The following is a 25,977-nucleotide window of genomic DNA, read 5'->3' on the forward strand; positions in this document are numbered from 1 at the left end:
CTGACGTATGCGACGCGACGGGGCTAACTGGTAGATTAAACTCTTACCGAAGCCGGTCGGGAGCAAGGCGAAAACGTCCTTCCTTTCAATAAATACCTCCAGGGCTGCTCTTTGCTCCGTTTTCAATGAGAACTTCCCATTGAATGCTTTCAATACAGCATCTATGCGTAATAGATGCGGAAGCGTGAATGAAGCGCTTCCGGCATAGATTCTGTAAACAATCTATGGCTTCCGGTCGCAGTTCTACTACGTCAGTGCCTTGAACACGCCTCTACCCAGGGCCGTTGGAGATGCTCAAAGTTGATTGGTTCCCGATTTTTCGGGAGCTTGGAAGAGCTGTAGATAGCTTGCCTGGCCAGACTAAGCTCGCAACAGGCCCTCGTGTTGCGTCACGCTTAGGATGGGCGGGCCCAGGCTAGGCATGTGCGTCTTTTGGCAACGTTGGCAGATGTTGGTCACTTTGATTTCCACTGTACGTTTTACTTCCATCCTACGATGTCTCGCACAGGTCTCAACAAATCTCATTTACGGCTGTTGCTTTGACATATGGACTGATATTTACATAGCATATTTCAAACACTGAACTTGCTATAGCAGCGACAAAATAGTGATCAAAAACGCATTCCGCTGTTTAATAAAGTGAGAGGATTTTGATGATAAATTTGCTTTCAGTTCTTTAAATCATGTCTCCATCCATTCTCAGTGTATTTCAGTTCTGATTGTTTTGTTTGAAAGAATTTGACCTACACACAGTTTGGTCATTGTATTCTCAGGTTGTTTTGGGGGGTTTTGTTGATAACGAACTGCTATTTAAGTCAACTTCATGATTTTTCAGGGAACTAAATTGAGTCCTTTGTTGACTTTCCTGCTGTAAACAATTTGTTGTGGAGGTTGGTCCTGTCTCTCGTTGTCACGTTTGATGTTTTGGTCGTCATGGCTGTTTTAATGGCAGGCCAGTTGAGCTACTACACTCTTGTCTGCAAAAGATAGATTCATGTTTATTGTGCGTAATTTGTTTTGGTGTTTCCTTCTTCCTGTGGAGTATATTTTGGTACGTGTCGCATTTCCAGCGAATCACCAGTCAGAAAATATATACATAATTTCTTAAGTGCTTGTTTAATGACAGATCTATGATAGATTTATTTTCTTTTACACTTGTGATTGTGTTTGTGACCTGAACGTCCCATAGATAATGTACATGTGATGGATGAAAAAAAAAAATCAACATTCTGACTTTACGTCACAATCGTGTATCGTTAAAAGTTAAGAACACTCGTTTAACAGTTCCCAAAGTGTCATTTAATCCACTTTCAAACCGAACAACGTCGAACAACTTCAAAATGTCTGAATGCACAAACCCCCCCCCCCCAAAAAAAAGGAAAGAAAAAAAAAAAACTCAGGAGTCACGTGTCTGATTTATAAACTGGTCCTTTTAAAATTCTACAGCATTTCAATACTTGCAATTATTTTACCTGTTATATACAGAATGAATGGTTTCATTTATTATAAGAAGCTCTATTTATTTAATCTGCCCTGAAAGTGTGTAACAGTTGCTTTTGTACATGGAGCATCACGTCCCTGTTTAATCATCATCCAGGAGGTGAGCAGGGCAAAAACACCCCCATGGAACAGTGGATTTAGAGTATAAAACTTATTATTCAAAAAAAAAGTAGAACAAAGTTTGTAGAAAACCTAAAGAGTGCAATTAGTTAAAAAAAATTAGGGGGAAAAAGACATGTTCATCTGAAATTCATTCATTCATCTTCAGGAAGTGCTTTAAAGAGGTTAGGGTTCTTGTGGATCCGGAGTCTATCCCAGGAAAACCAGGCCTGAGGCAGGAAAACACACCGGAATGGAGACGGACAGACATACACGTACACCTCGTGGTAATTTAGAGTCACCTGCATATTTGTGTGAGGAACCCAGAGGAAACCCGAGCTCCGGATCGGATCGGACCCGACCCTGGAACTTGTCAGGAGGTAACGATACCCACTGTACCACCTGTGAAAATGTCTACGAAACATCTTTCAGAGATTGGAAGACAAAGGTTTAAATAATCATAAAAAACCCACAGTGTAGTTTGATTTATGGATTAAAGGAGCTATATGTCATTTTAGACACCTCTGATATCTGAGAGTGAAACAAGAGTGAAGTCTAAAATAACCCGAGAAACTACAGTACGTGTGCAAAGTAAGGTGCGTTTTTGGAAAGAAAAGGTGTGAAAACCAAGGCACAAAAGAAAAAGGTGTAAGAAAGAAGCAAGAGAAAGAAAAGGGTGCAAAAGAAAGGTGTGAAAAGCAAGGCGAGAAAGAAAAAAGGCGTAAGAAGTGAAAGAAAGTAAGCTGTGAAAGAAAGAAGCAAGAGAAAAAGGTGCAAAAGAAAGTTGTGAAAGAAGCAAGAGAAAAGCGAAAGTTAGTTGTGAAAAAGAAAAAGGTGTGAAAAAAAGAGAAAGGCACAAGAGAAAGTTGTGAAAGAAGCAAAAGTTAGTTGTGAAAGAAAAAGGTGTGAAAAAGAAGGGTGTGAAAAGCAAGGCAAGAAAGAAGCAAAAGAAAAAGGTGCAAAAGAAAGGTGTGAAAGAAGCAAGAGAAAAAAGGTGTGAAAAGCAAGGCGAGAAAGAAAAAAGGCGTAAGAAAGAAGTGAAAGAAAGTAAGCTGTGAAAGAAAGTGAAAGGTGTGAAAGAAAGAAGCAAGAGAAAGAAAAGGGTGCAAAAGAAAGTTGTGAAAGAAGCAAGAGAAAAGCGAAAGTTAGTTAAGAAAAAGGTGCGAAAAAGAGAGAAAGGCACAAGAGAAAGTTGTGAAAGAAGCAAAAGTTAGTTGTGAAAGAAAAAGGTGCGAAAAAAGAGAAGGGTGTGAAAAGCAAGGCAAGAAAGAAGCAAAAGAAAGGTGTGAAAAAAGCAAGAGAAAGAAAAAGGTGCAAGAGAAAGAAGCGAAAGTTAGTTGTGAAAAAGAAAAAGGTGTGAAAAGCAAGGCAAGAAAAGCAAAAGAGAGAATGAAAAAAGCATGAAAGAAGTCTCTGATCCAGCTGGGGGTGGAACTCATTTCTGGGCCAGAAATAAATGGAACAAAAATAACGTAAACAGAAGTCTGAAGTGAAAGGGAAAAAAACACCTCGCATGTTAGGGTTTCTAAGGTACTGTCTTTCTGAACTCACTGATGAAGTGTTGAAGTAGAGATCTCTCCAAAAAAAAAAAAAGTCCCGGATCGCGGCTTTAAAACTCTTTGACAGTCTGCAGCTGCTGGCTGAGGAGTTTGCAGCCGCTCTTGATGTGCTCCAGGAGCTGCTGTCGGAGCTGCGCCACCTGGTCCCGGAGGGTGTCGGCGGCGCCGCGCAGCTCTCCGTTCTCCCCCGTTAACCGGCTCACTCTCTCCTCCAGCCGCGCGAGCCGCTCCAGCTTCCGCTTCCGGCACTTGGAGGCAGCCACGCGGTTTCTCATGCGCTTCCTCTCGGCTTTGATCCTCTCCTGATCCTCCATGTCGATCGGAGACAGCGGCGGCGTCTCGGGGACTTTCTGCGACTCGTCCTTGAGCGCCGGCGCGCAGCCGAACTGCGGAGGAGGATGATGAGGGGGCGCGCACGGGTCGGCGGTGTACACGGCGTCCACCCACGTGGTGTCGAGATGTTCTGCGAATCCGGTGCAGGCATGAGACGGTCCTGTAGATCCTGTAAGTGGTGGGACATCATCAGGGTTACTGGAGATCCTGTGGTGGTGGTGCTGAAACTCAGCCAGGGCATCGAACGCATCCTGCTGGTCCGTGGTGTGTTTTGGAGCGCGCGCCGGACCGGATGCAGGAGCTGAGCCGTTGCAGGACTGGATGATGAGTCTCTCCAGCTCGGGCGAGCTCAGTTTGAGTAAGTGGAGGTCGGGGGATGTGAGCATGAGCGCATCAGGCGCGTCGGAGAGGTTCAGGCTCAGGTTGCGCGTCAGGGTTTGGTATCCGTTCTCTCCAGGTTCTCCACGATGATGGTGGTGGTGGTGGTGGTGATGGTTTAAAACACCATCCAGAGCTTCATTATAAAACAATCCATCCATTTTTTTTAGTAAATAAAAAAGTAGGAGGCGTGGGAAGAGAGGAGGATGTGTGCGTAAAACCAAACCAAAGTTCAAATCAAAAGTTCAACCTTCAAACCTGATCACTGTTGCATCCGTTCATTAAAACAAAAACAACTTTTCCAGGAAAGTTGTCCTTTAAAATCCTGAAACATCCTCTCTTCCGACGTGGAAACAAAGTTTCTTGGTGTGGTTTTTTTTTTTTCCTTTCTCTCTCTCTCCTGTCTCTCCTGGAGGCACGGCGCAGCTCGCACACTGAAAATAAAGATGATGTCATGTCAAGCAGAGCTCACTGGTCCACACGAGCTTGGTGGGCGTGGCTCCAGCACTCAAAAAACCCCACCCGCCCATCGCAATGCATCATGGGATTAGGTAATGCTCTTATTCACTGAGCGGTGCACACTGGGATTACGTATTGCACTGGACTGGAGGATCTGATTACTACGGAGTTCAAGAGGCAGTGTGTGTGTGTGTGTGTGTGTGTGTGTACCAGACGTGGTATAAATTAATTAATGAATAATACAATTATTATTATTATTATAAGAGAAACAGGAGACGGTCCCTGTGCTTCCACTGAGAAGTAAAAAGTCGGACATGTTAGTGGAAGATGGTGATAGTGGTGTAGTCTGAGGACCAGCACAGAGAGACTGGTACTGACTGGAACAAGTTAAATCGCAGCCCAAACACGTGGTTAAAGCAGACACCACACAAACATTTCTTACCCTCATGTCCGGACGAGAGAATTATCCAAAAATCGTGCGTTTCTACGTTCTCTGAGCTCCTCTAACCCGCCATGAGGCATGAACACTTCAGCAGTTGCCTCGGCTGCATGTCAACAAACACATCGAGGTATTTGGCACATCGACATGAAATCTCAGCTCAAACCATTTTACCCAGCCTGACTCCTCTCACATAATCATCCTGTGGCTGGTTTTCTGATCAAAGCCCTACAGGTCTGTACTGTCTGAGTTTCCTCCAGGATCTCCGGTTTCCTCCAGCCTCCGAAAACTTTTAGACTGTAGACGCACAATCTAAATTGCCCCTGAATTAGTGTGCGAATGATGCCACATCCAGAGTGCGCTCAGGTTTTCCAGGATACACTTCAGATACACCATGAGCCTGAACCAGGATAAAGCTCTTACTGATGATGAATGGATGATCAATGATGAATGTAATCACATAAAAGAAAAACATGGAAAGCTGCATTTCATTATGTTGCTCCCCGAAACTGGGCGTGTAAACTCAAGGAAACAAACATCATGTGAATAAAGTGTGCCCATGTGCAAGTGCAGGAGAGGAAATCACATCTGCAAAATGAAACTGTGCAATACAATCACTTCTGGAAGAATCACACTTGAAAATAAGGACATTAAAATGGGTGAAAATAAATAAATGAACCCATTAAACTCATTGTGAAATTGCATGGCTTAAAAATAAATAATTTTAATGAAACGTAAAAAAAAAGCCACTGTACGCAAAGAGATACATACAAAGATACACGAAGAGATACACACAGAGATACATACAAAGATGTACACAGAGATACACATAGAGATACATACAAATATACATACAAAGATACACATAGAGATACACATAGAGATACATACAGAGATACACAAGGAGATACACACAGATACACATAGAGATACATACAGAGATACACACAGATACATACAGATACACACATAGAGATACATACAGAGATACACACAAATATACACACAGAGATAGACATAGAGATACATACAGAGATAGACATAGAGATACACACAGAGATACACATAGAGATACGAGATACACATGGAGATACGAGATACACATAGAGGTACACGAGGAGATACGAGATACACGAGGAGATACACATAGAGATACATACAGAGATACACATGGAGATACACACAGAGACACACATAGAGATACGAGATACACATAGAGGTACACATAGAGATACACACAGAGATACACATGGAGATACACACAGAGATACACATGGAGATACACACAGAGATACGAGATACACAGAGATAGACGAGGAGATACGAGATACACACAGAGATACATATATAGATACACATAGAGATACACATACAGATACGAGATACAAACAGAGATACACATAGAGATACGAGATACATACAAAGATACACATAGAGATACACGCAGAGATACACACAGAGATACATACAAAGATACACATAGAGATAAACACAGAGATACACATAGAGATACATACAGAGATACACGAGGAGATACACATAGAGATACACACAGAGATACACGAGGAGATACACACAAAGACACACATAGAGATACGAGATACACGTAGAGGTACATACAGAGATACACATAGAGATAGACGAGGAGATACGTGAGGAGATACACACAGAGATACACACAGAGATACATATAGAGATACACATAGAGATACATACAGAGATACACAAAGAGATACACATACAGATACGAGTTACATACAAAGATACACATAGAGATACACGCAGAGATACACACAGATACATACAAAGATACACATAGAGATACACAAGGAGATACACACACTTTCTCACTGCTCACACTCCTTAAGTTTCAGTCTGCTCCAGCGACTAAAAGTGTCCTATCTGACTGCACATCTGGGATGAATCACTCTGATGAATCACTGTGATGAATCACCAAGACGACTCGGTTTGGTTTATAAACACCTATGACTTCATGTACTGGCAGGTTTTATGAGATTCTGTTGATCAGAGCGTCTGGAAAATGATTAAAATGATGAAAGAACATGTCTCCTTCATATGTAAAACATGTACTTCAACAATTCAGCATAAAATCTGTCTGTTAGTTGGTAATTGGATCATCATAATGGTCTTGTGATTCAGTTTAAAAGTGACTCAGTGGATCTCATCTCATCTCATTATCTCTAGCCGCTTTATCCTTCTACAGGGTCACAGGCAAGCTGGAGTCTATCCCAGCTGACTACGGGCGAAAGGCGGGGTACACCCTGGACAAGTCGCCAGGTCATCACAGGGCTGACACATAGACACAGACAACCATTCACACTCACATTCACACCTACGGTCAATTTAGAGTCACCAGTTAACCTAACCTGCATGTCTTTGGACTGTGGGGGAAACCGGAGCACCCGGAGGAAACCCACGCGGACACGGGGAGAACATGCAAACTCCGCACAGAAAGGCCCTCGCCGGCCCCGGGGCTCGAAGCCGGACCTTCTTGCTGTGAGGCGACAGCGCTAACCACTACACCACCGTGCCTCCGACTCAGTGGATGATTTTTGGTATTAATTATACTGCATTGATGGACTGGAGCTATACAGGGTCGATCATACACTATAACATGAAGCAATGCTTCATATAAAAATAAATAAATAAACACATCTTTATTAAATGAAAGTGTAAATGGAATAAAAATAATATTTAGAAAGTAAGTGTAAATAGTAGTGTAAGTGACGTCCTTATAACATTATAACACAATTATATTATAATTATAATGTCCTTATAACACGTTGCAGATAAACAAGAGCGATTTGTGTGAATGTTATTGGTGTAGTATAGCTTAAAGACATTTTTTTATTTAATAATTTTCAAAAATTGTTCATTGTATTTCAATTAAATTTTGCTCGCATTTACTATTTTGTTATTTTACATTTTATATATAAACTTATGGCGGCACGGTGGTGTAGTGGTTAGCGCTGTCGCCTCACAGCAAGAAGGTCCTGGGTTCGAGCCCCGGGGCCGGCGAGGGCCTTTCTGTGCGGAGTTTGCATGTTCTCCCCGTATCCGCGTGGGTTTCCTCCGGGTGCTCTGGTTTCCCCCACAGTCCAAAGACATGCAGGTTAGGTTAACTGGTGACTCTAAATTGAGCGTAGGTGTGAATGTGAGTGTGAATGGTTGTCTGTGTCTATGTGTCAGCCCTGTGATGACCTGGTGACTTGTCCAGGGTGTACCCCGCCTTTCGCCCGTAGTCAGCTGGGATAGGCTCCAGCTTGCCTGCGACCCTGTAGAAGGATAAAGCGGCTAGAGATAATGAGATGAGATATAAACTTATATAACTATTGCATACAGTGGTGCTTGAAAGTTTGTGAACCCTTTAGAATTTTCTATATTTCTGCATAAATATTACCTAAAACATCATCAGATTTTCACACAAGTCCTGAAAGTAGATAAAGAGAACCCAGTTAAACAAATGAGACACAAAATATTATACTTGGTCATTTATTTATTGAGGAAAATGATCCAATATTACATATCTGTGAGTGGCAAAAGTATGTGAACCTCTCGGATTAGCAGTTAATTTGAAGGTGAAATTAGAGTCAGGTGTTTTCAATCAATGGGATGACAATCAGGTGTGAGTGGGCGCCCTGTTTTATTTAAAGAACAGGGATCTATCAAAGTCTGATCTTCACAACACACGTTTGTGGAAGTGTATCATGGCACGAACAAAGGAGATTTCTGAGGACCTCAGAAAAAGCATTGTTGATGCTCATCAGGCTGGAAAAGGTTACAAAACCATCTCTAAAGAGTTTGGACTCCACCAATCCACAGTCAGACAGATTGTGTACAAATGGAGGAAATTCAAGACCATTGTTACCCTTCCCAGGAGTGGTCGACCAACAAAGATCACTCCAAGAGTAAGGTGTGTAATAGTCAGCGAAGTCACAAAGGACCCCGGGGTAACTTCTAAGCAACTGAAGGCCTCTCTCACATTGGCTAATGTTAATGTTCATGAGTCCACCATCAGGAGAACACTGAACAACAATGGTGTGCATGGCAGGGTTGCAAGGGGAAAGCCACTGCTCTCCAAAAAGAACATTGCTGCTCATCTGCAGTTTGCTAAAGAGCACGTGGACAAGCCAGAAGGCTATTGGAAAAATGTTTTGTGGACGGAGGAGACCAAAATAGAACTTTTGGTTTAAATGAGAAGCGTTATGTTTGGAAAAAGGAAAACACTGCATTCCAGCATAAGAACCTTATCCCATCTGTGAAACATGGTGGTGGTAGTATCATGGTTTGGGCCTGTTTTGCTGCATCTGGGCCAGGACGGCTTGCCATCATTGATGGAGCAATGAAGTCTGAATTATACCAGCGAATTCTAAAGGAAAATGTCAGGAAATCTGTCCATGAACTGAATCTCAAGAGAAGGTGGGTCATGCAGCAAGACAACGACCCTAAGCACACAAGTTGTTCTACCAAAGAATGGTTAAAGAAGAATAAAGTTAATGTTTTGGAATGGCCAAGTCAAAGTCCTGACCTTAATCCAATGGAAATGTTGTGGAAGGACCTGAAGCGTTCAGTTCATATGAAGAAACCCACCAACCTCCCAGAGTTGAAGCTGCTCTGTACAGAGGAATGGGCTAAAATTCCTCCAAGCCGGTGTGCAGGACTGATCAACAGTTACCGCAAATGTTTAGTTGCAGTTATTGCTGCACAAGGGGGTCACACCAGATACTGAAAGCAAAGGTTCACATACTTTTGCCACTCACAGATATGTAATATTGGATCATTTTCCTCAATAAATAAATGACCAAGTATAATATTTTTGTCTCATGTGTTTAACTGGGTTCTCTTTATCTACTTTTAGGACTTGTGTGAAAATCTGATGATGTTTTTGGTCATATTTATGCAGAAATATAGAAAATTCTAAAGTGTTCACAAACTTTCAAGCACCACTGTATATAAAATTACAACCCCGATTCCAAAAAAGTTGGGACAAAGTACAAATTGTAAATAAAAACGGAATGCAATAATTTACAAATCTCAAAAACTGATATTGTATTCACAATAGAACATAGACAACATATCAAATGTTGAAAGTGAGACATTTTGAAATTTCATGCCAAATATTGGCTCATTTGAAATTTCATGCCAGCAACACATCTCAAAAAAGTTGGGACAGGGGCAATAAGAGGCTGGAAAAGTTAAAGATACAAAAAAGGAACAGCTGGAGGACCAAATTGCAACTCATTAGGTCAATTGGCAATAGGTCATTAACATGACTGGGTATAAAAAGAGCATCTTGGAATGGCAGCGGCTCTCAGAAGTAAAGATGGGAAGAGGATCACCAATCCCCCTAATTCTGTGCCGACAAATAGTGGAGCAATATCAGAAAGGAGTTCGACAGTGTAAAATTGCAAAGAGTTTGAACATATCATCATCTACAGCATAATATCATCAAAAGATTCAGAGAATCTGGAAGAATCTCTGTGCGTAAGGGTCAAGGCCGGAAAACCATACTGGGTGCCCGTGATCTTTGGGCCCTTAGACAGCACTGCATCACATACAGGCATGCTTCTGTATTGGAAATCACAAAATGGGCTCAGGAATATTTCCAGAGAACATTATCTGTGAACACAATTCACCATGCCATCCACCGTTGCCAGCTAAAACTCTATAGTTCAAAGAAGAAGCCGTATCTAAACATGATCCAGAAGCGTAGACGTCTTCTCTGGGCCAAGGCTCATTTAAAATGGACTGTGGCAAAGTGGAAAACTGTTCTGTGGTCAGACGAATCAAAATTTGAAGTTCTTTATGGAAATCATGGACGCCGTGTCATTCAGACTAAAGAGGAGAAGGACGACCCAAGTTGTTATCAGCGCTCAGTTCAGAAGCCTGCATCTCTGATGGTATGGGGTTGCATTAGTCCGTGTGGCATGGGCAGCTTACACATCTGGAAAGACACCATCAATGCTGAAAGGTATATCCAGGTTCTAGAGCAACATATGCTCCCATCCAGATGACGTCTCTTTCAGGGAAGACCTTGCATTTTCCAACATGACAATGCCAAACCACACACTGCATCAATTACAGCATCATGGCTGCGTAGAAGAAGGGTCCGGGTACTGAACTGGCCAGCGTGCAGTCCAGATCTTTCACCCGTAGAAAACATTTGGCGCATCATAAAACGGAAGATACAACAAAAAGACCTAAGACAGTTGAGCAACTAGAATCCTACATTAGACAAGAATGGGTTAACATTCCTATCCCTAAACTTGAGCAACTTGTCTCCTCAGTCCCCAGACGTTTACAGACTGTTGTAAAGAGAAAAGGGGATGTCTCACAGTGGGAAACATGGCCTTGTCCCAACTTTTTTGAGATGTGTTGTTGTCATGAAATTTAAAATCACCTAATTTTTCTCTTTAAATGATACATTTTCTCAGTTTAAACATTTGATATGTCATCTATGTTCTATTCTGAATAAAATATGGAATTTTGAAACTTCCACATCATTGCATTCCGTTTTTATTTACAATTTGCACTTTGTCCCAACTTTTTTGGAATCGGGGTTGTATTATTATTATTCGTAGTAGTAGTAGGTGGTGGTCTAAGATTCATTCTGCTCTGTAACTATAACATTCAAAAAATCCCAATCAAACATTCCAACTTCCATCAACAGGTTCTTTTGGGATGGGCCCTGCTTTACAAGCACAACTTCTCTCCACGGAGATGTTATATCTAAAACAACTCCAGTATTGTATATAAGGACAAGTCATTATTTTATGATAAATGGTTCAACAATGGTATTATACTTGTTAGTCAGCTCTTTAATAAAGAAGGGCTACTATACAGCTATTCAGAATTTCTCGCAAGGTACAAGATACCAATAAGTCCAAAAGAATTTTCTGTCATCTTTGATTCTGTTCCGTCTGGCCTTTGCATGTTATTCGGGACGGTTGATGTCTCTGTGCCTTTGGCAGTGTCGCCCCCAGATCTAACTCCACTTCCTTTAGGTAAAATTTGTTTCTCCTTCAATAAAGGTTCAAACTCAAAAATTAGGTCTTTGTTTCAGGTTGGTTTAGTCTCTATCCCCTCTGGCAACATTGTACTGTAGTAAGTTTGTCAACAATATAGACTGGAAAAAAGTCTGGTCCTTACCTCAAAAGTTCTTTCGAACAAATAAAACTAAAGAGGTTTCATTCAAGTTGTTCCATAGATTTTACCCCACAAAAGTGTTTCAAGTGTGACATTGACGTGAATTGTTCTTTTTGCGAACTGCACCCTGAAACTGTCTCTCATTTATTTTGGTACCTAACCCCTGACTGCTCCCCAGGTGCTCTGGTGTGGCTGCCCACTGCTGTGTGTGTGTTCACTGCTTCAGATGGGTTAAATGCAGAGGATGAATTTCACTGTGCTTGAAGTGTGCATGTGACAAATAAAGGTTTCTACTTCTTCTTTTTAAAATGGAGCAGAACATTGCAGCAATTTCCCCTGTACAAAACAAAACAAAAGGCAGCTAAAATAATTAATATATGCACTATGGGTGGCACTGTAGTGGTTAGCACTGTCGCCTCACAGCAAGAAGGTCCAGGTTCGAACCCCGTGGCCGGCGAGGGCCTTTCTGTGCGGAGTTTGCATGTTCTCCCCGTGTCTGCGTGGGTTTCCTCCGGGTGCTCTGGTTTCCCCCACAGTCCAAAGACATGCAGGTTAGGTTAACTGGTGACTCTAAATTGAGCGTAGGTGTGAATGTGAGTGTGAATGGTTGTCTGTGTCTATGTGTCAGCCCTGTGATGACCTGGCGACTTGTCCAGGGTGTACCCCGCCTTTCGCCCGTAGTCAGCTGGGATAGGCTCCAGCTTGCCTGCGACCCTGTAGAACAGGATAAAGCAGCTACAGATAATGAGATGGATGGATATGATTATTATGATGATGATTATGATGAATTTATCTTTTTATTTCATTTAATTTGTCTCTTTTGTCTTTTTTGTGAATGATTTTTAACTTTTGCCTTTGAATGTAAACGATTTCATGTCTGTATTTCTCATCTCATCTCATTATCTCTAGCCGCTTTATCCTGTTCTACAGGGTCGCAGGCAAGCTGGAGCCTATCCCAGCTGACTATGGGCGAAAGGCGGGGTACACCCTGGACAAGTCGCCAGGTCATCACAGGGCTGACACATAGACACAGACAACCATTCACACTCACATTCACACCTACGGTCAATTTAGAGTCACCAGTTAACCTAACCTGCATGTCTTTGGACTGTGGGGGAAACCGGAGCACCCGGAGGAAACCCACGCGGACACGGGGAGAACATGCAAACTCCACACAGAAAGGCCCTCGCCGGCCCCGGGGCTCGAACCCGGACCTTCTTGCTGTGAGGCGACAGCGCTAACCACTACACCACCGTGCCGCCCATGTCTGTATTTGTTAATGTTTATTGATTGAAATAAAGATGTTAAAAAAGTAGTAGTAGACCAAGTAATAGTATTATGTACAATTGTTTTTATTTCCTATTTTTTCAAACAACAGTAATACTAATAATGCACACTTGTTCTTGTTAGGTCACTCGTTAATTTTATTCGTTGGTTTGTTCAGTAAAAACCCAAACATTTGTTAAATTTATTTGCTTATTTCCTCGCGTCGCACATCAATGACGTCAGCGCGGTATTTTTCCCTTCGCGGTTTGTTCCTGCTCTCTCGCCGTAGTCCGAAGTCTGTGAACTTCCTCGATACTGTTTGAGTTTTGTGCTTTAAGAACAGCGCGTCATTTCCGGGTAAAAAAAATAATAACTTTTAATGAATTGATATGATATAACCCTGTGATAGGTTACATATTATATTATTAAAGCATATTTATAAAATTTGTAAGCATTATAACAGCTTTATTTTGTTTTTCACATCGATAGAAAAAAAATCCGTTATTTTAACTCGAATTAGTGAGATTGCTGGGATTTTTAAACTTGTAAATGAAATGTATAGAGTTGTAGTGAATCTGAAAAGAAAATAACTCAACACGTTTGTTTCTGGTTTATTTTGGTCATATTCAAGTCGATAACTTGGGTCACGTGACCTGCTGGGCCCCCTACTGAAAATATGCTTTCATGTTAAATTAAAACAAACTGTATTTTTTATTCATGGTGCTTGAAAGTTTGTGAACCCTTTAGAATTTTCTATATTTCTGCATAAATATGACCAAAAACATCATCAGATTTTCACACAAGTCCTAAAAGTAGATAAAGAGAACCCAGTTAAACAAATGAGACAAAAATATTATACTTGGTCATTTATCTCATCTCATTATCTCTAGCCGCTTTATCCTGTTCTACAGGGTCGCAGGCGAGCTGGAGCCTATCCCAGCTGACTACGGGCGAAAGGCGGGGTACACCCTGGACAAGTCGCCAGGTCATCACAGGGCTGACACAGACAACCATTCACACTCACATTCACACCTACGCTCAATTTAGAGTCACCAGTTAACCTAACCTGCATGTCTTTGGACTGTGGGGGAAACCGGAGCACCCGGAGGAAACCCACGCGGACACAGGGAGAACATGCAAACTCCACACAGAAAGGCCCTCGCTGGCCACGGGGTTCGAACCCGGACCTTCTTGCTGTGAGGCGACAGCACTAACCACTACACCACCGTGCCACCCCCGGTCATTTATTTATTGAGGAAAATGATCCAATATTACATATCTGTGAGTGGCAAAAGTATGTGAACCTTTGCTATCAGTATCTGGTGTGACCCCCTTGTGCAGCAATAACTGCAACTAAACATTTCCGGTAACTGTTGATCAGTCCTGCACACCGGCTTGGAGGAATTTTAGCCCATTCCTCCGTACAGAACAGCTTCAACTCTGGGATGTTGGTGGGTTTCCTCACATGAACTGCTCGCTTCAGGTCCTTCCACAACATTTCCATTGGATTAAGGTCAGGACTTTGACTTGGCCATCCCAAAACATTAACTTTATTCTTCTTTAACCATTCTTTGGTAGAGCGACTTGTGTGCTTAGGGTCGTTGTCTTGCTGCATGACCCACCTTCTCTTGAGATTCAGTTCATGGACAGCTGTCCTGACATTTTCCTTTAGAATTCGCTGGTATAATTCATAATTCATTGTTCCATCAATGATGGCAAGCCGTCCTGGCCCAGATGCAGCAAAACAGGCCCAAACCATGATACTACCACCACCATGTTTCACAGATGGGATAAGGTTCTTATGCTGGAATTCAGTGTTTTCCTTTCTCCAAACAGAACGCTTCTCATTTAAACCAAAAAGTTCTATTTTGGTCTCATCTATCCACAAAGCATTTTTCCAATAGCCTTCTGGCTTGTCCACGTGATCTTTAGCAAACTGCAGATGAGCAGCAATGTTCTTTTTGGAGAGCAGTGGCTTTCTCCTTGCAACCCTGCCATGCACACCATTGTTGTTCAGTGTTCTCCTGATGGTGGACTCATGAACATTAACATTAGCCAATGTGAGAGAGGCCTTCAGTTGCTTAGAAGTTACCCTGGGGTCCTTTGTGACCTCGCTGACTATTACACACCTTGCTCTTGGAGTGATCTTTGTTGGTCGACCACTCCTGGGGAGGGTAACAATGGTCTTGAATTTCCTACGTTTGTACACAATCTGTCTGACTGTGGGTTGGTGGAGTCAAAACTCTTTAGAGATGGTTTTGTAACCTTTTCCAGCCTGATGAGCATCAACAACGCTTTTTCTGAGGTCCTCGGAAATCTCCTTTGTTCGTGTCATGATACACTTTCACAAACGTGTTGTGAAGATCAGACTTTGATAGATCCCTGTTCTTTAAATAAAACAGGGTGCCCACTCACACCTGATTGTCATCCCATTAACTGCTAATCCTAGAGGTTCACATACTTTTGCCACTCACAGATATGTAATGTTGGATCATTTCCCTCAATAAATAAATGACCAAGTATAATATTTTTGTCTCATTTGTTTAACTGGGTTCTCTTTATCTACTTTTAGGACTTGTGTGAAAACCTGATGTTTTTGGTCATATTTATGCAGAAATATAGAAAATTCTAAAGGATTCACAAACTTTCAAGCACCACTCTGTATGTGTGTATATATATATATATATATATATATATATATACACACACAGTTAGGCCCAGAAATATTTGGACAGTGACACAATCTTTATGATTTGGGCTCTGCATGCCACCACATTGGATTTGAAATGAAACAACTACAACAGAATTGAAGTGCAGACTTTAAGGTTTAATTCAAGGGGTTGAACAAAAATATATGATTAAACATGTCGGAACTGTAGCTATTTTTATACAAACGCTCCTCATTTCAGGGGCTCAAAAGTAATTGGACAAATAAACAGAACCCTAAGTAAAATGTTACTTTTCAATATTTTGTTGAGAATCCTTTGCAGGCAATGACTCCCTGAAGTCTGGAACCCATGGACATCACCAAACGCTGGGTTTCCTCCTTTTTGATGCTTTGCCAGGCCTTTACTGCAGCTGTCTTCAGTTGTTGCTTGTTTGTGGGTCTTTCTGCCTTAAGTTTTGTCTTGAGCAAGTGAAATGCATGCTCGATTGGGTTGAGATCTGGTGATTGACTCAGCCATTGCAGAATATTCCACTTCATTGCTTTAAAAAACTCCTGGGTTGCTTTTGCAGTATGTTTTGGATCATTATCCATCTGTACTGTGAAGCACCGTCCAATCAGCTTTGCTGCATTTGGCTGAATCTGAGCAGAAAGTATATCCCTATACACTTCAGAATTTATCCGGCTGCTTCTGTCTTTTGTCACATCATCAATAAACACAAGTGACCCAGTGCCATTGGAAGCCGTGCATGCCCATGCCATCACACTGCCTCCACCATGTTTTACAGAAGATGTGGTGTGCTTTGGATCATGGGCTGTTCCAATTCTTCTCCAAACTTTCTTCTTCCCATCATTCTGGTACAGGTTGATCTTATGCCGCTTTTCCACTACCAACGCGGCTGAGTTGGGCTGAGCCGTGCCGTGCTGAGTTGGGCTGAGTCGAGCTGAGCGGGGCTGTTGGAGTTGCATTTCGACTACAACCGCGCTGAACCGTGCTGGCTGGAAGTGGGTGGACACATTGGGTGGAGTTAGCGAAAGTGGGTGGACGTCACGTGATGTCGTTAGGCGGCGCAAACAGTGACATCAGTGACCTTTTAAGCGGTAGTCTCACGACCCGGATAGTAAACAATAAACATGGAGGACATGGAGTCGTTAGTGTTGCTGGTCTTGGTGCTGTGGCTTGTTGTCACCGAGAACGCCAACAGATACTGGCAAGAGCGTATAGATGAGGCGAGGCGCATAAGGCTTCAGAAATTCTCGTAATTCGTAATTATTCTTCTTCCGGGTTTATGGTGTTTACAGATCCCAGTGTGCTCGCGGGGCGTGTGTGGGCGTGTGAGGACACTCCTCCTCACCAATCAGTGCACAGGGGAGTGTCTGCTCACGCCCCTAGCCCCACTCGGCTCGGTTTGGCTCGCTTCAGCCCTACTCCAAAACCGTGCGAATTTTGGGTGCTAAACAGGGCTGAAGCGAGCTGAGTCGTGCTGCTCTAAGGTAGTCGAAACACGAGCCGTGTCAGGCTGAAGTGAGCTGAGAAAGGGTAGTGGAAAAGAGCCATTTGTTTCATCTGTCCAAAAAATGCTGTTCCAGAACTGGGCTGGCTTCTTCAGATGTTTTTTGGCAAAGTCAATTCTGGCCTTTCTGTTTTTGAGGCTGATTAATGGTTTGCACCTTGTGGTGAATCCTTTGTATTTACTCTCATGAAGTCTTCTCTTTATGGTAGACTTAGATACTGATACACCTACTTCCTGGAGAGTGTTCTTCACTTGAGTGGATGTTGTGAAGGGGTTTTTCTTCACCATGGAAAGGATTCTGCGATCATCCACCACTGTTGTCTTCCGTGGACGTCCAGGCCTTTTTGAGTTCCCAAGCTCACCAGTGCACTCTTTTTTTTTTTCTCAGAATGTACCAAACTGTTGATTTGGCCACTCCTAACATTTCTGCTATCTCTCTGATGGATTTCTTCTTTTTTTTTCAGCCTCAGGATGGTCTGTTTCACCTCCATTAAGAGCTCCTTTGACCGCATGTTGTGTGTTCACAGCAACAGCTTCCAAATGCAAACGCCACACCTGGAATCAACTCCAGACCTTTTAACTGCTTAATTGATGACAGGTTAACGAGGGAAGAGCCCATGCAGCCTTGTTATTTTATTTGCAGCCTTCTGAGTCAATTGTCCAATTAGTTTTGGTCCCTTGAAAAAGAGGCGGCTACGTATTAAAGAGCTGTAATTCCTAAACCCTTGTTCCAAATTGGATGTGAATACTCTCAAATTACAGCTGAGAGTCTGCACTTTAAGCCCATATTGATTATATAATTGTATCCTGAATATGTTTTCGTAAACAGCTAAAATAACAAAACTTGTCACTGTCCAAATATTTTTGGGCCTAACTGTATGTGCTTTACAGTCTGTAATCTGGCTTGGTTTGTTCAGTTATAATATGAAGCATCATAAACTAATCAAAGAGAATCAATAATATATGAAAACATACAGTATTCTGCAAAAGTTTTGGCACCCTGTTTTCTTTTTTTTTTAATACAAACTTTGTTATAGATTTCTATTTTATGACTTCTACATTATCGAGTCAGTACAAAAACATTTTAGAGTCCAAACTCTTTGTTTTCCAGCACAAAATTAAATGTTACAGAAAAAAAAAGTTTGTATCTAAGCAGTATATTCCACAAGAGCCCACTTTTCAGATGAAAAAAGAAAACATAATGAAGGCTACTGGGTTTTGGTGCAAAATGAAGATGCGAGTGTGACAAAGTGTCCAGAAGAACTGTGGCTGGTTCTGTAAGATATTCAGTAAAACCTACAGCTCATTTCCGCATAAAACTGCACTCATTGTACCTGAGACTCCTGTTTTGTTGTTGTTTTTTTTAAAGCAAAGGGTCGTCTCACACCAAATACTGACTTTGTTATATTGATTTATTATGCCTTACTGCTCTTTACAGAATTTTTTTAATGTTGAAACATTTCATTTCATTATTTTTGAAGCTGTTTTTGGTCAACAGCATTTCTTTACATGTGCCTAAGACTTTTGCACAGGACTGTATAGTTGTATTGTTTGTTTGTTTGTTTGTTTGTTTGTTTGTTTTTATGCTGTGCCTTGCAAAAGTATTCATCCCCCTTGGTGTTTGTCCTGTTTTGTTGCATTACAAGCTGGAATCCCCTCCTAGAACTGCCACCTTATTGTGGTGGAGGGGTTTGTGTGCTTGAATGATCCTTGGAGCTATGTTGTCGGGGGCATTACGCCCCTGTTAGGGTCTCCCAAGGCAGACAGGTCCTAGGTGACAGGCCAGACCAAGAGCAGTTCACCAAAACCCCTTATGGATAACATTCAATCAAGGACCGTGACGTCGCCCGGTATGGCGCAGCCGGGGCCCCACCCTGGAGCCAGGCCTGGGGTTGGGGCTCGTATGCGAGCGCTTGGTAGCCGGGCCTTTGCCCACAGGGCCCGGCCGGGCTCAGCCCGAAGCGGTGACGTGGGCCTGACCTCCTGTGGGTTCACCACCCACAGAGGTAGCCGTAGGGGGCTGGTGCAGTGTGGATTGGGTGGCAGTTGAAGGCAGGGGCCTCGACGACCTGATCCCCGAACACAGCGGCTAGCTGTTGGGACATGGAATGTCACTTCGCTGGGGGAAGAGCCTGAGCTTGTGTGGGAGGTTGAGATGTACCGGCTAGAGATAGTCGGGCTCACCTCCACGCACAGCTTGGGCTCCGGAACCCAGCTCCTCGAGAGGGGCTGGACTCGCCACTTCTCTGGAGTCGCCCATGGTGAGCGGCGGCGGGCTGGTGTGGGCTTGCTTATAGCTCCCCAGCTCAGCCGCCATGTGTTGGAGTTTACCCCAGTGAACGAGAGGGTCACCTTTCTGCGCCTTTGGATCGGGGAGAGGGCTCTTGCTGTTATTTGTGCCTACGGGCCGAATAGCAGTATAGAGTATTCGGCCTTCTTGGAGTCCCTGGGAGAGGTACTGAGAGGTGCTCAGACTGGGGACTCCATTGTTCTACTGGGGACCTTCAACGCTCACGTGGGCGACGACAGTGACACCTGGAGGGGAGTGATTGGGAGGAACGGCCTCCCCGATCTGAACCCGAGTGGTGTTTTGTTATTGGACTTCTGTGCTAGTCACGGTTTGTCCATAACGAACACCATGTTCGAGCATAGGGGTGTCCATAAGTGCACGTGGCACCAGGACACCTTAGGTTGGAGGTCGATGATTGACTTTGTTGTCATTTCATCGGACCTCCGGCCCTATGTCTTGGACACTCGGGTGAAGAGAGGGGCTGAGCTGTCAACTGATCACCACCTGGTGAGTTGGATCTGCTGTCGGAGGAGGAAGCCGGACAGACCTGGCAGGCCCAAACGTATGGTGAGGGTCTGCTGGGAACGTCTGGCCGAGCACTCTGTTGGGGAGGTCTTTAACTCCCACTTCCGGGAGAGCTTCTCCCAGCTTCCGAGGGAGGCGGGGGACATTGAGTCTGAGTGGACCATGTTCTCTGCCTCCATTGTCGACGCGGCTGTTCGGAGCTGTGGCCGCAAGTTCTCTGGTGCCTGTCGTGGCGGCGATCCCTGAACCCTGTGGTGGACACCGGAAGTAAGGGATGCCGTCAAGCTGAAGGAGTCCTATCAGGCCATGTAGGCCTCCGGAACTCCTGAGGCAGCTGACGGGTATCTGCAGGCCAGGCGTGCCGCAGCTCGGGCAGTTGTGGAGGCAAAAACTCGGAACTGGGAGGAGTTCGGTGAGGCCATGGAGGAGGACTATCGGTCGGCCTTGAAGAAATTTTGGCAAACCGTCCGGCGCCTCAGGAGGGGGAAGCAGTACTCTGCCAACACTGTTTACAGTGTGGGTGGGGAGCTGTTGACCTCGACTGGGGACGTTGTCGGGCGGTGGAAGGAATACTTCAAGGATCTCCTCAATCCCACCATCACATCTTCCATTGAGGAAGTGGAGACTGATGACTGAGGGGTGGACTCGTCCATTACCCAAGTTGAAGTCACTGAGGTGGCTAGCAAGCTCCTCGGGAGCAAGGCACCAAGGGTGGATGAGATGCGCCCTGAGTGTCTCAAGTCTCTGGATGTTGTGGGGCTGTTTTGGCTGACACACCTCTGCAACATCGCGTGGCGGTCGGGGACAGAGCCTCTGGAGTGGCAGACTGGGGTGGTGGTTCCTCTTTTTAAGAAAGGGGACCGGAGAGTGTGCTCCAATCACACTTCTCAGCCTCCCAGGGAAGGTTTACTCCAGGGTACTGGTAGGGTATTAGGCAGAAAAAGAAATTTACCAGTCAAAAATAATATTTTATATAATCCTGATAAGCGCCGCAGGTGCGAAGACGAGCGCCGCAGGCGCGAAGTCCCTCTAGGGGGGTCTGGGGGCATGCCCCCCCAGAAAATTTTTGAAATTTAGACTTCATTTCCTGCATTCTAGGACATTTTCAGGGTGAAATGGCGTGTAATTTTTGATCAGAAATATTGCATATTTTTACTTTGTATTTTTTTCAGTTTCACTCCTGAATGTATCAGATGTATGTATGGTGTTTGATTTGGTAACAAAAGTGAAAAGAAAATAAACAACAATGAATTGTATATAATCTTTTGATCTAGTTACAGTATTTAATAAAAAAAAAAACCCAACAGTATTCTATTTTACCATACCCCAATGAAACCCCCTTGTTAATCAATGTATCACACATACCTTTTCTGTCTTTTTGTGGAAAAACGAATCAGTTTTTGTCACATTCAATTTGGGGCGTTTGTTGGGATTCATCTTGATCCAGAAGAGTGAGTCAGCAAAAAAAAATGCGGTTCTCCCGCCAAGAAAGAGGAAACTACAACGCAGGGTGTTTGGCAATTTTCGACCAATCAGAATTCGCGATTTATTCAGTCCGCATGTTACAAGATTCAGTGCGGGCCAAAATGGCGGAAACGATGAAATATTCTGATTTTTCATTTCAAGTTTTCAGTATTTTTCGTATTAAACTGTGTTTCTTACGATTTGTAAATGATGGCGGAACCACACACGGACTGGCCATCGGGAGTAGCGGGAGTTTTCCCAGTGGGCCGGTGGTTCAGTGTGGGCCAGCGGAGAAAAAAAAAAAAAAAAAAAAAAACAGTTGCGCGCTGGCCTTTAATATGATAAGCAATGTTAACAGTTTCTTTAACAAACTGTTAACATTGCTTATCATATTAAAGGCCAGCGCGCAACTGTTTTTTTTTTTTTTTTTTTCTCCGCCGGCCCACGCTGAACCACCAGCCCACCGGGAAAACTCCCGCTACTCCCGATGGCCAGTCCGTGTGTGGGCGGAACATAACTGGATTTATCGGATGACGTGGGAGTATTCATGTGCGAAAATTTTCGGCATTATCGTCCGTTTCAGTATCCGTCTGTGTGTATACTTGCCCGTTGAAATCGGCAATTGCCCGTCAAATTTACGGGTGGACGGGTCTCTGCCTAATACCTTAGGTACTGGAGAGGAGAATTCAGCCAATAGTCGAACCTCGGATCCAGGAGGAACAATGCGGTTTTCGTCCTGGTCGCGGACCACTGGACCAGCTCTATACCCTTCATAGGGTGCTCGAGGGTTCATGGGAGTTTGCCCAACCAGTCCACATGTGCTTTGTGGATCTGGAGAAGGCATTCGACCATGTCCCTCGTGGTATTCTGTGGGGGGTGCTTTGGGAGTATGGGGTTCAGGGCTCTTTGCTAAGGGCTGTCCGGTCCCTGTACAAACGGAGCAGGAGTCTGGTTCGCATTGCCGGCAGTAAGTCAGACCTGTTCTCAGTGCATGTTGGACTTCGGCAGGGCTGCCCTTTGTCACCGGTTCTGTTCATAATTTTTATGGACAGAATTTCTAGGCGCAGCTAGGGGCCGGAAGGTATCCTGTTTGGGAACCACAGGATTTCATCTCTGCATTTTGCGGATGATATTGTCCTGTTGGCTTCTTCAAACCAGGACCTTCAGCATGCACTGAGGTGGTTTGCAGTCAAATGTGAAGCAGCTGGGATGAGAATCAGCACCTCTGAGTCCGAGGCCATGATTCTCGACCGGAAAAGGGTGGCTTGCCCTCTCCAGGTTGGTGGAGAAGTCCTGCCTCAAGTGGAGGAGTTTAAGTATCTTGGGATCTTGTTAACGAGTGAGGGAAGGATAGAGCGTGAGATCGACAGGCGGATCGGTGCGGCTTCCACAGTGATGCGGTCACTTTACCGGTCCATCATGGTGAAGAAGGAGCTGAACCAAAAGGTGAAGCTCTCGATTTACCGGTCGATCTATGTTCTGACTCTCACCTGTGGTCATGAGCTTTGGGTAATGACCGAAAGAACAAGATCGTGGATACAAGCGACCGAAATGAGTTTCCTTCGCAGGGTGGCTGGGCGCTCCCTTAGGGTGAGAAGCACAGTCACTCGGGAGGAGCTCGGAGTAGAGCCGCTGCACCTCCACATCGAGAGGAATCAGCTGAGGTGGCTCGGGCATCTCTTTCGGATGCCTCCTGGACGCCTCCCTGGGGAGGTGTTCCAGGCATGTACCCCCGGGAGGAGGCCCCGGGGAAGACCCAGGACACGCTGGAGGGACTATGTCTCTCGGCTGGCCTGGGAATGCCTCGGTGTTCTTCCCGAGGAGCTGGCTGAGGTGTCTGGGGAAAGGGAAGTTTGGGCTTCCATGCTCAGACTGCTGCCTCCGTGACCCGGCCCCGGATAAGCGGAAGAAGACGAAACGAGATGAGACAAGCTGGAATCAAAATGGATTTTTGGAGGGTTAGCACCATTTGATTTGCACAATATGCCTACCACTTTAAAGGTGCAAATTGTTTTTTATTATGACACAAACAATAATTAGGATTAAAAAACAGAAATCTGGACTGTACATAAGTATTTACCCCCTCATAGTCAATACTTTGTAGAGCCACCTTTTGCTGCAATTACGGCTGCAAATCTCTTGGTATGTCTCTATTAGCTTAGCACATCTAGCCACTGGGATTTTTACCCATTCCTCAAGGCAAAACTGCTCCAACTCCTTCAAGTTAGATGGGTTGCATTGGTGTACAGCAATCTTCAAGTTATGCCACAGATTCTCAATTGGATTGAGGTCTGGGCTTTGACTAGGCCATTCCAAGACATTTAAATCTTTCCCTATAAACCACTCCAGTGTAGCTTTAGCAGTATGTTTATGGTCATTGTCTTGCTCGACTGTGAACCTTCATCCCAGTCTCAAACCACTGGCTGACTCAAGCAGGTTTTCCTCTAGAATTGCCCTGTATTTAGTGCCATTCATCTTTCCTTAAGTTCTGACCAGCTTTCCTGTCCCTGCAGATGAAAAACATCCCCACAGCATGATGCTACCACCACCATGCTTCACTGTAGGAATGGCACTCTTAGGGTGTTGGGTTTGTGCCACACATGGCATTTCCCATGATGGCCAAAAAGTTAAATTTTAGTCTCATCTGACGAGAGAATCTTCTTCCATGTGTTTGGGGAGTCTGCCATATGCTGTTGCGCAAACTCCAAACGTGTTTTCTTTAGCAATGGCTTTTTTCTGGCCACTCTTCCATAAAGCCCCGTCCACTCTGTGGAGTGTACGGCTTAAAGTGGTCTTATGGACAGATACTCCCATCTCCACTGTGGGTCTTTGCAGCTCCTTCAGTGTTATCTTTGGTGTCTTTGTTGTATCTCTGATTAATGCCCTCCTTGCCCGGTCTGTGAGTTTTAGTGGGCAGCCTTCTCTTGTCAGGTTTGTAGTGGTGCCATATTCTTTCCATTTTGCTATAATGGATTTAATGGTGCTCTGTGGGATATTCAAAGTTTGGGATATTTTTTATAACCCAACCCTGATCTGTACTTCTCCACAACTTTGTCTCTGACCTGTTTGGAGGCTCCTTGGTTCTCATGTTGCTTGCTTAGTAGTGTTGCACAGTCAGGGTCCTTCCAGAACAGGTTGATTTATATAGACAGACATCATGTGACAGATCATGTGACACTTTGATTGCACACAGGTGGATCTTAATCAACTAATTATGTGACTTTTGAAGTGAACTGGTTGAACCAGCTCTTATTTAGGGGTTTCATATGAAAGGGGGTGAATACTTATGCATAGTCCAGATTTCTGTTTTTTCATCTAATTATTGTTTGTGTCACAATAAAAAAAACAATGCGCACCTTTAAAGTGGTAGGCATGTTGTGTAAATCAAATGGTGCTGACCCTCCAAAAATCCATTTTAATTAGTGTGCTTGCAAAAGCACACTATTGTTCTTCTTAAGTTTTATTATTATTATTATTATTATTATTATTATTACATTTCACCCGTTTTTTGGATCCACTACTACTCCTAGGGCTTTCGAGATAGAGACAGCGTTCCAACGCTGAAACGTAGGGCCCGATCTGGAATGGCGTGCTTGTTAAAATGGTTGCCCTACCCCTTGTTGTTCATTCGGTATTCCCATTTTTCAGCAAAATTCCGTGCCATTGAAATAAATGGGTAGAACTTTGGAGTGATGATGTCATAAGGAGCTCCTCCACTCTAGACGTTAGAGCAGGAGCAGCAGAAAAAAAAAATAAAACTGCGATTTTACAGCCAAAATCCATGTTTTAAACCCTGTAAAACCTCTGAATTAAATTGAAAAACATATAAAAGGGTGGAGAGGAGATTTCACTGTGCGAAGCTCAGTGAAATCTCCCTTCAAAATGATGTGAAAGAGACTATGAGCCAGAGAAGGAGTGAGAGCTGTTGACCATAACCATTTAAAACAAGGATTTCAGAGCCCGAAGCACTCTGAAATCCTTCTTTTAAAACATGACACTGTGTGACAATGTGTATTGGTGGGGATAGTGATTGGGTGAGAGAGAGATGTAGAGAAAGAGAGAGAGACACAGAGAGGGAGAGAGAGAGAGAAGCAGAGAATGTGGCTTCATTTGAGCAAGCACACTCCAACAGTTTCTGCAGAGGAAATGCAATCTAGTTCCAGCTTGTAATGCGACAAAACAGGACAAACACCAAAGGGGATGAATACTTTTGCAAGGCACTGTATATCAGGATGTTTAAGGCTAGATCACTGAAACAGCTTGAAAAAAAATATTTGAAAGGTCCAAAGAAAGAAAGAAGGACAGTGTTTCAGAAACTC

At 43.8% G+C, this 25,977-nt stretch overlaps 2 protein-coding genes across 6 annotated transcripts in view; one reads left to right on the top strand and one right to left on the bottom strand.

Moving 5' to 3' along the window:
• Window positions 1-2,738: 2,738 nt before the first annotated feature.
• Window positions 2,739-4,449, bottom strand: LOC132889455 (transcription factor Jun-like). Its single transcript, XM_060925969.1, has one exon. The coding sequence runs from the start codon at window positions 4,028-4,030 to the stop codon at window positions 3,209-3,211; it is 822 nt and encodes a 273-aa protein (XP_060781952.1). The 5' UTR covers window positions 4,031-4,449; the 3' UTR covers window positions 2,739-3,208.
• Window positions 4,450-13,482: 9,033 nt separating this feature from the next.
• Window positions 13,483-25,977, top strand: part of fggy (FGGY carbohydrate kinase domain containing) — a 44,291-nt gene continuing 31,796 nt past the window's right edge. For all 5 annotated transcript variants that reach the window (XM_060914177.1, XM_060914159.1, XM_060914167.1 and 2 more), the window contains exon 1: window positions 13,483-13,557. The gene's annotated coding sequence lies outside the window, so the exon portion shown is untranslated. The remainder of the gene's footprint in view (window positions 13,558-25,977) is intronic.

The sequence above is a fragment of the Neoarius graeffei genome, chromosome 1, assembly GCF_027579695.1.
Source record: "Neoarius graeffei isolate fNeoGra1 chromosome 1, fNeoGra1.pri, whole genome shotgun sequence".
NCBI lineage: Eukaryota > Metazoa > Chordata > Actinopteri > Siluriformes > Ariidae > Neoarius > Neoarius graeffei.